The sequence below is a fragment of the Cariama cristata genome, unplaced genomic scaffold (genome assembly GCF_000690535.1).
Source record: "Cariama cristata isolate BGI_N322 unplaced genomic scaffold, ASM69053v1 scaffold8129, whole genome shotgun sequence".
Lineage (NCBI taxonomy): Eukaryota > Metazoa > Chordata > Aves > Cariamiformes > Cariamidae > Cariama > Cariama cristata.
This window is the reverse complement of record NW_009635154.1, coordinates 13139-23832: the sequence shown is the minus strand read 5'-3', so window position 1 is coordinate 23832 and position 10694 is coordinate 13139. Positions and strand designations below refer to the sequence as shown.

Here is a 10694-nt window from a genome sequence, read left to right as displayed (position 1 = left end):
CAATTTCAGTAAAGTACAATAATGAAATACCAACATTGGCTTGAAAAGGCCAAGCTGTCTGAAGTTTTCTATTTATCTACAATAAGATACTGAAATCATTTGTAGGTCCTCTGAAAAGCTGTTTGCTTAATAACCATTGAAATTGTTATTTTTTTAAAGATACTTAACTAAACAGCGTGGGAGACAACGAGTAGAACTGGCAGAGTGTGCTAAAGGAAACCACTTGTCACCCTATCTGTGCCTTCCACATCCTCTGCTGCACAGTCTCAAAAGGGATTAAGCACCTAAGTCCAACATCAGAACTATAAGCACCAGTTGGAAGGCCCCTGAGAAACAAAAGGAAAACCCCAACTTTTCTTTTCTGTTCACCTATTTCATTCTTTCTCTTAGATACATCATTTTTTGTGAGAATCATCACTAAGTGCAGGTCTCACAATAATTAACAGGAAAAGAACAGATGAGAATGGAATCTCAGCCAGAAAGGAGACTCTCAGGTCTGACTCATCTGCGCTTCTATGCAGCTTCTGCTGGACAGTTGCAAATACTTATTTTTTTCTTTAAGGCATAATATCACTGAGGCAATAAAGGCCACCAGGCTGTTTGGCTGCAAACATTGGACTGCAAAAGAATAGCCAGAGAAATTATTATTCCCACTCCCTGGGACTCATGACACTGCATCCAGAATTCTTGTGTCCTCTTTTGAACTCCCCAGTATCAGATCTATTAACAAACTGGAGTGAGCCCAGAAGACAGCTACCGAGACAGTGATGAGACTGGAGCACACACAGTACAAGGAGAGTTGCGGGACCTGGATTTGTTCAGCCTGGAGAAGAAAAGGCTGAAGGTGGCAACCCTATTGCTGTCTACAACTACCTAATGGGAGGGTATAGAAGAGATGGAGTCAGAGAGTTCTTAGAGGTGCACAGTGATACAGCAAGAGACCATGGACAAGCTGCAAAAAGGGAAAGTCTGACTTGATATGGGGGGGGGGGGAAATTCACAACAAAGCTAAGTAAAACATTGGAACAGAGGCCCAGAGAGGCAGTAGAATCTCCATCCCAAAAGACTTTGAAATGCCAACTGGTCCACGCCTTGAGCAACCAAATCCAACTTTAAACACTACCAACTTTGAGCAGGAGTTCAGTTGACCTCCAAAAACTCCAGGCAAACAAGATTTTTCTACAATCCCATGACATTTTAGTAACAGACAGAAGATCTTTTCTTAGTCTCAATGCCAAGTTCCCTCTGAAGTCCTATTACCTGGAAAGGAAATCTAAAATGACAACTATTAGATCAATGACAAATACTCACCACCATATTGTAGGCATCAGGAACTTCAATTTCAAACTGAAACTTTCCACCTTGGTAATAGCCCTCATCTAGAAAAGAAAAAACAAGGAAAAGAGTTAAGAGAAAATAACGGACACCGTATAATACAAAATATCTGTCATTACAAAGATTAAAACAACAGCACAGGGTTATCATCAAATACTTAACCTAGTTATACCATAACACTAGCTGCCACCTAGGCCAAAAAGAGTGTGAACATAGTGTCTTCCTCCACTTCAAAAACCTTTATGGCAGAAATTTTAAGTCAGAAGATTCGACGGTCCCAGAATGACCCTGGAAAATCCACTTTCCTGAGCAGAGTACCAGGCAATAGCAAGATAGAGGAACCTTTGGCTGAATTTCTCATGTTTGTATGAACAAAATTCTGCCACGCGTCGGCCATATGGCATGCAGTACCACAACACTGACCCTTGGAATGAGCTGGATACCTGCTTCACTTGCTAATGCACGCTAAATCCTGCTCCAGGATTTAGTACATCTTCCCAGACTTGGGCTAGCAACCATATATCATGAGTAGTATGAATAATGGTGTGCAAAAGCACGCTCCAGAGTGTACTACAATAAAAGAGCAAGTTAGTTCTTTTATTGTAATTATCTTAGGATAATATATCAGTTAGGAAAATCTGCCTGCCTCTCTGTCAACCTCAGACTCAATACTGAATTATTAAAACACCTAAATTTTGAAATATGAAATCAGAAGATATCTAGTTGCATTTAACCAGAGATAATATAACAGGATAATAGTCAGCCTGCAACTCTTGAGATGGCTGAGCTTGGAAGCTGAAATGCTTGCAGGCAAACTGAAATGTGTCTGTCTGGCATTGCCATTATTGAATTTTTTCATTAAAAGAGGGAAACAGAAGGTATCCGGCCCACACTGGGGGTCTGGGACACCTGAGGAATGCTCAGGCTCAAACTCCCTCAAGTACTCTAGCTCTCTGTATCACACAGTACAGCTAGGGAGAAGGCTTGAAGGTCAGGAAGGCTGGTTATCATTGTATGACAGTATTTTTTTTAATATTTTTTTAAATGAACATTGTACAGAAAAGCTCTGTGAAGCAATCGACAGTTTACAGAGAGATTAAGAAGAGTTTTCTTATTATCTAGGTTGTTCCAAACCACAAAAATAAACTCGCTCCTCTACTATAGGTCATCTAAATCCTCTTTCAGGATTCTGTCTTCTGGACCAGCTGCCTTCCCAGTCCCTACACAGATCTAGCATGACCTTCTGTTTTCTCCTGCCAACCAATGCACCACATCCACTTGCTCAGGTTTCAGTCCACACCACAATCTCACCACCGTCAGCACAAGCCTGTAGCTTTCACGCTGTAATTGCCATGATTACAAGCCAGCAGTCAGCTCCTACCCTCCTCCTCTTTCCAATCTCTTATCAGCTGATTTACTGAAAAGGAGGGGGCATCACCCTGCTAAATAACACAAACCTTCAGTAGTGGAGGGAATTGAGCCAGTAAAAGCTGATGCTGACAAAGATGAGACTCAACTGCGTACTACACCCAGCGTGCCACTCCAAAAGTCCTGTACCTGCAGAACAGCAAAAGAGTTGCTGGGAAGTACATCACGGTCCAGCTTCTCCCAGGAGCTCATGTAGATCGCTGACAGGTTCAGCACAGGAACAGTATCAGAAATTTTGGACTGCAACAGCAGCATAGGCACAGTGTATGGCAACAGAACACAGCTGGTCTTCCCCACCCCACACAGCAATGTTTACGCTGCCTCCACACTGAATTGGGCAGCGCAAAGCTGCAAGCCTTAACCACTGCAAATCTCACTTTAATACCTGTCCAGAATATACACTTTTCAAATATATTCTCCATTTCCACTCCAATTCAATTTTGAAGTGTGTTTGATTTATTAAGCAGTCTTCTCAGGCACGCTACACTTTACAAGTAAATGCACATGCACTGATTTTTATGGAAAAAAGATAAAAGCATTTATCTTTTGTTTTCAAATATACGGACATAAAAATCAGTAGAGCAAGCCATTTCTAAAGAATGAGACGTAGAAGGTGAGTTACACTAATATCCCTTTGATGAAATTGCTCCCTGTCAAAAGTGCACAACACTCAAAGCAAGACTCCGACTGTTCCAGGAAGGAACAATTAGGGAAATGGTCCAATATCCCCCGGGACTTCAAACAGTTCAAGTACAACCAAGTTATGCTACAGGACACAGCTAACTGCACGTTATCCACCATCTAGCACATTATTAATAGCTTTTTAACCAAGTGTCAAGAATCCTCACTACTTCCAAGTACGATGCCATTCCTTGTAAAAACCACAGTCGAAACAATCTCAGGTCTTTCAGCAATAATACTAAACCAAACAAGCAACACCATGTAGGAATCCAGTGCTTGTTATAGTGCAAGCCACGTACCTCAAAGCCTTCTTCCACAGGCCGCCCCCGCTGCCCTTTGGCTCACAAGTACTTATCAAGCTATCAATTCCCAATATAAGCAACCACATGAAACACCCACGTGTGTTTGCACAGGGAGAAGCCTGCTGCCAGTACAGCAAGGCAAAGGAGAAACACCGACACTGTTAATGTTGCTCAGGAAGTCCAGCAGCAGAAAGTTATTTTCCTTGGCCTAATTTCACTAGTTCCTTGATTTTGTGGACTTGGAGTAAAGTGCGCAGCAGGTCTTTGTATTCCACCCCTGCTAATGTGAAATAAATGTCTGTTGATTGAGGTAGCTACATGTGCCTTATGTCAAAGAAAATCCTCAGATTTAATGAACCCTCACTGTAATACAACTGTCCAAAAGAAACATTCAAGAACAGCTCCAAGGAGGAGAGCTTGCCAAGAGACTGTCAGATTTCCGCCACTCAAGCAGCAAGAGAAAAGCCACGCTCCACATCTTTCTGCACACTGAAAACACCAGGCCCGCAGCCTCTGCAGCGTGCAGGAACGTTAAGGTAGGTCCTTCACTCCAAGTACAGACAGCCAGATCACTCTGACATTGCTCAAGAGATGCATGGGGTGGGGAAAAAAGCTGAACAGTTGATTTTCGTTTTCTCTGCTCTTCCCCACCATGCAGACCCAGCTCAGGATGGCTCCACTTCCAGTTAGCCATGGAAGAAACTCCCAGGGTCCACACACAGGATTAAATCAGACAAGGTGAGTTCAGCTGGAAGGGACAAGCCCAGCTGAGCCTGTCTCACTGTATAAAACCATCACCACAAAAAGAGTGCCAAGTTTCCTGCAGGATTACTGAGATGAACGGGTGCGCACAGGGGTTAAATTGTCATCAGTGTCAGCAGAAAAGAAGCGGCAGGACCAGATAGTGAAAGAACACCCCTTTTCCTTAGCAAAAACATGTTTTAGATTAGCTCAAGCACTTTCTAACCACATTTGAACACTTCCACAGGCTGTAAGAGATACCTCCTGTATTCATTCAGTTCTCTTATCTGTTTTTCCTCTGTTCTGTGTAAGGCTGAGGCATCTCTGAAAGACTTAGAGCACTTAACACATTGTGCCTCACACTACAGGTCACTTCCACAGACTTCCATGATCAAGTCTCCCTCAAAGACCATTCAATATTCATCACCGCCCTGCATTACAACTCATTTTATGTTTCAGGTTTACCTTGGCATCAATCCATGCTAGCACTAACCAAAAAATGCAACGGGTACACTACTGGCTCCGTTATAAAATAAGCAAGGACAAATTTCCAAATCAGAAGAGCGAAGTGTCTCTCCTCCCCCCTTTTTTACAGTTCTCTCTGTACGTTTGCAAATCTTTTCACTAAATAAAATAAACAATAAAGCATGCTACTCATCATCAATCACTCAAATGTATATTAAAAATTCCTATCTCTGGAGGGCCTCAGGACCCAGCCAGAAATCCTGCAATGCATTAATTAACAAGACAAATCTTCACGATGAAGTCATCTTACAGCATCTCAAGCAAATAAATAGGTTCTCCCGCATGATAGTTTCCTTCCCTGTGTCCCACAACACCCATACAGATTGGGACAAAGACCCTTAATTTTTCGACATGTAACAATGGTGGGAAAAACTGAAGTTCTGGCAGAGTTAATAGTGAGGAAAGTGCTATAAATAAAACAGTCAAAACAGCTTTAGCACATAACTTCCGAAGTTGGCCACTGGTGAGACTTTTGCGAAAAGGGAATACGTCTGAGCTCCAGTTTTCCTCCTACTACTTAAATTTATGGCTTCGAGCTGTATTAACAGAGCAAGCATCCCTCCCACTTCAGTCTCAAGTTTCACTATCAACAACCTGACTCTAATTTTAGTTTGCATTTGTAAGGTGTTCTCATGGCTAAAAGTGCTGTGAAAATGCTAAACCAAATCATTTTATCACTTTAAAAGAAAATGCAAGATAATTAGGACAGGCCACAAAGGATATGCTTTCGATAGTAGCTCCTTGAATCAGCAGCATTGAAATGCTCAGCCATGCTCACTGACATTTGTCATTTTATGGCACGCAAAACAAAAAACAGGCTCTTTATTAATTCCCTGATGAATGGGACTCTAAAATAACCACACTAACCCCAGACTACCCCAATTGTCTGGGAACTGCAGGAAAACTGCATTAACTACACATATTCTCTAGCTTTCTTCATGTGTAAGCTACCTAAACTCAACTTTTTTTTTTTCCAGGTCATTACCATGTTTTAGTCTCAGCTTCCAATTTTGTGCTCCAAATATCAGTGCAGCAGGCAGGACTCTGCCTGCATTATAAGCATCTACCTCCTTATTTTTCCTAGCTTTTGAACCAATATGGTACTGGTACAAAAATAAGAACAGAGGGAAGTCGTGGCATAAGGGCATTTTTCAATGACAGAACAATTGTTTCAGATGACAAAATGAAAAAGAAGCTTCTGAGAGCAGAGAAAGCCAGCAGTATCTGCCTCGGGAACACATAGTTTGTCCACTGTGGCAGTAAAATCTAAGTCTTACCCATTTTCTAGCATGTGCTACTATATATGCACTCACGGTGCACTGCAGAAAGCTATAATATAGGAACCGGAATTTCTTGAATTACGTGAAATAAGCAGTCACGCTCATCAAGATTTTCTACAAATTTATTTTAATTTAAAAGCTTACTGTCACAGGATCATTTTGTGACATTAAGTACTTACTAAGAAAGGTCATTAGGAGAAATGCAGAGCAAGGGAACTGAAAGTATTTCTGCTTGGCGGTAAAGTTTATTTTCTTGTTCAAATTAGTCTTTTTGTGAGAACCTAAAGAAGTTTCTTCCACTGTCCTTTCAAGACCAGTCACATTCAAAATGACTGCGTAAAACAAAGCACCTGAGAACAGGCTTTGTCAATAACATAAGGTTAGAACACTGACCGCAAAAGGCATTTCTACGGTTAAAAAACATGTTCAGTCAGTATCTTCAAGGTATTCTGACTGCTGGCTACTTTCAGAAACTGTCTTGATGTAAGTTTCCTTGTAAAATGTGGTTACAGAATTCAAGCTCTAACATTAATCAGACTATAAGAGAACTTAAACATAAAATAGGAATATAAAATAATTAGCACCCCTTTACCAGATCTGTCATAGAAGGATGCAGTCTCTGTAACTGCAGACAAGCAAACCGAGCGCCTTAAGCAGCGAGCCAGCAAGAACCTCTCTGCTGTGCAGACTACCAACCCTGGCTTACGCACACTTACTATGTAGGGCCGAACAGTGAGAGCTCCAGGGTGGCTTTAGATATTCCTCGGCACCCACAGCTGCACTGAGCTCAGCTCTTGTTCCACAACTGGAAAGCTGCAGAGATATTTGCAAAGCACTCTCTTAAGAGCCAGATGTACGACTAGGATTTCTAGAAGTAACTCGGCTCCCCAGTGCGAGAGACTGTTCTAGGCAGGAGAGGAAAATTGTCTCTTCCTCCAGACTGTCAAGATTCATGCAACGTTGTTTAGACACTACAAAAATAGTTGCCTCAAGCAAAGATTTTGGCCCATTTGAGCCAGAAAAATTCCGTGACAACCACTTAGCTGCCTCTCTACTATCCCAGAGAAAGTTAAGATTTAGCATACTCTAAAGAAAAACCTCAATAATGAAGGTGAACAGAAAGCTACAAAGATTTTTCTTGGTATGTGTTACGTTCTGCCTTTAGAGAGCTGTGCTAAGCTGTAGCTGATCACAAGATTCTGTACCTGAATTATGCACAGCTGAAAATAGATGTTTACTTCGGTCAAACTGCAACTGCAGAGACTTCAGCTGTGCAGCTATATTTAGACTAACAAAATGTTAATTAAGATCATCTCATTCCCAAGATCATTTCAGTAATGAAGCTAGCACAAAAACCACGCTCTGCATTCAACAGCCCTCTTCCGACTGCAACACCTTGCTGCACAGCAGTTGACAAAAAAATTACCATGTATTTAGACACCTTAGAATTAGTATGAAGAAGCTACCATTGCTTCACATTTCAAGACATCCCTAACTCGCACACTTGAAAAGCCAACTCATTTCCAAAATACAGTAAAGCAGCATCATGTAAACTGAAGGACATTTGGTGCAAGCAGACTTAACACTCACCAACTAAACATCTCCTACACCGAATGAGACGTTTAAAGTTCTGTACTAGCACTTGCATTTATCTTTGATTATACCGACTAGGTCAGTCTTACTCATTTTTCCATCACAAAAAAGGAGTCACATGAATGGACATGTTAACAAAGACCACCCAAGACTTCGACTTCCGAGGAAGTGCTAGTTGGATTTTGGCTAATGAGCAGCAGCAGTGACATCTAGTGCCCGTTTCACTTCAACATACCGGGTTATCAGAAACACTCCTATCACCCTGTTAAGTGTAAGCCATTATTTCTATAGGTAACACACCAGGATGACGGCCATACTGCATCAGAATTCCATTGTCAGTAAGCATCTACAAGAATTAGTTGGCAGGGAGACAGTGATCCCAGCACATCTAACTCAAACAATTCAGTGTACTGCACGAGTCAATGTTCTCATTTAAGTAGTTGCACAGAGTCTCAAAGGTAACATGCAGCAAAAACAAGAAGTGCGTTTGAAGTTTAAATAATCTTCCATGCAAATTCATCCATAAAACAAACACAGCTTTCTATTCTAAAATGGACAGCTATGTGAGCAAACTCTAATTTCAGATGGCTATTAGGAAATTTATGTGGATATGATAAATTCTGAAAATGTTTTTATTGAACAGTGTGCCAGCAGAAGCTTCACAGTGTACTTAAGCTGTACTTATAATAAAAGATCTAATTTCCACATACTCGAACATTCAAAGACTAAGAGACTCCTACTTGTTAAGCATCTTCAGACATGCATAGATTTTAAGTTTTTCAGCAGTGTTGTATCTGTCATCTATCTCTTCACCTCTGCAGAATCAAGCAATCAGTAGAAACAAACAAATTCGCAACCTAACAGGGCTGTAATACAATAATTTCTCTAGATGTAGTCCAAGATTTTTCTCAGCAAATAAAACAAGGTGGTTTGAAGTTGGCTGAGAGAAAAAAATGTTTTCAAAGTGAGCAAACAAAACCTGAATATTTCCTAAACCTGCTCAATTTTTATGGCCTTTTTATTGGAATCTAGTTCTCAAAATCCCACTCAGTTTCTCCATCACCTCTATAAAATAATCACTGTATTACAGCCAGTCTTTCTTTGACTATAAAGTTTACTGGATTCTTCAGCAAACTCTTGGAATTACATTTCCTAAACACTAACACACACAGAGAAACAAAAGTAACATGTTTAAAAAAAATTACCTGGGATTACAGTTAGCTGAAAGTAATGAAGCTTGTTTGGGTCGGGAAAATTCACTTTACACGTACCTGTGAAGCAAAAGAGTAATTTACATCAGACAATTGGTTTTCCACTGTTGGGAAAGCAAGTGTGTCATGTCTCATACTCTCCAAATTCACTCCCTGATTAATCCCTAACTTCCAGTCAAGCGATTTCCTCCTGCACTTTGTCTCTAAGCACTTCCTCACCTGCAGTAACGGAATTTGACTTCTTTGAGCTGTGAGGAAGAAGCTTATTGCTTATTTCCTTTCAGGAAACCATGCTGCCTCAGACCTTAAAATGCCAAAGGATTTGGTCTTCTGCATAGACAGTAGCTGCATGTTAAGTCGACGGCATACCGAATGAGCATCTCTTCCTTACAAGTTCCTTAACTGTAACATGTGTATCTTAACGTTTGATCATACGCTGCAGTCTGCAAGAAGTCGTGCCACCACAGCCCTATGCTAACAAAGGATTATTTATACCTGTAAGGTAAAATGAGACACAAGCTTTACTGAAAGCCTCATCCAAAAGCCAGTGTAGTCTCCGTTCAGCTGTCGTATTGAATAAGTTTCTGCTGCGTGACCAATTACGTGCATTAACAGCAGAGGTTATGAAGCATCATTACAAACCAAACACTATGTTTTTATTCTCAGACTAGACAAATCCAAGGAGAGTAATGAGAATGAAGAACAAGTGTGGGGGGAAAAAAAAAAAAGACGAAACATCAATCTGATGAAACTAGTCAGTGGATTCAGTTCAATAGATGCAAGTTCACAGCATAACAGGCCTTTGTTTGCACTTGACACAAACCAAGTTGCCTTCCCATGCACAAAACTGGCCTTTCTTGACTAGGACAGGGACAAGCTGCCAAGCTGGCACTAGAAGATGCCTATACCCATGGATACATTATTATCCATATTATGCAGCCTTTAGCTTCTTAACCCATCAAGCTAGCTGTTATTTTTCTGTAGTCAAGGAGCTAAACAGTATCAGAGATACAGATCTTATTTGCCTGAAAAAAAATAACTAGAAGCGTACACAAACCCTAGTAATGCATTTGCATCGTAGTAACTACAAACCCTGACACATGTTTCTCAGGTGTTTGTTATCCTACAGCAGAGTCTACACAGTAGTTTAAAAGTCAAAATTACTCTGTGTAAAATCTCTATAATTGCCTTTAAGAAAGAAGTGCAAACAGAAAGGAAGAGTTAAATAACGTCTCTTCCTGCCCTCCTTTTTTTGCTGCTTCTGCTCTGTATTTATTCCCCCTTGTAATTCCTCCCATCAGGCAGTCCGTACACTGAAAAGCCTCATTTTTAAGGTCTGAGCATTGATCTGGATTTAGAATCATTAGCAAATAGAAGATGCTCATCAGAAGCAGCACTCAGAAGTTTAACCTAGAGAAAAAAACAATATGGTCAAAGCTACCCTTAGATACGAAAAGACTAGAAACATCACGAGCTACCTGCCAGCATAATCAGAGAGAATATTCACTGCTTTTCTTTGCAAGATAAGCATATGGACAAAACAGTGTGAATGCACAGCACAGTAATAGCCTGCACGTACACTCGCAGTCTGCTGCAAG

At 40.8% G+C, this 10694-nt stretch overlaps 1 protein-coding gene across 1 annotated transcript in view; it reads right to left on the bottom strand.

Annotated features, from left to right (window-relative positions):
• Nucleotides 1-1311: 1311 nt before the first annotated feature.
• The window catches only part of LOC104167220 (NEDD8-conjugating enzyme UBE2F), a gene marked incomplete at its 3' end in the record, with an annotated part of 20614 nt that continues 11231 nt past the window's right edge, over nt 1312-10694 (bottom strand). The window contains exons 3-4 of the mRNA XM_009707415.1: nt 9091-9156; nt 1312-1379 (exon numbers count right to left, since the gene is read on the bottom strand). Of these exons, the coding sequence (XP_009705717.1) occupies nt 1312-1379; nt 9091-9156 (134 nt within the window). The remainder of the gene's footprint in view (nt 1380-9090; nt 9157-10694) is intronic.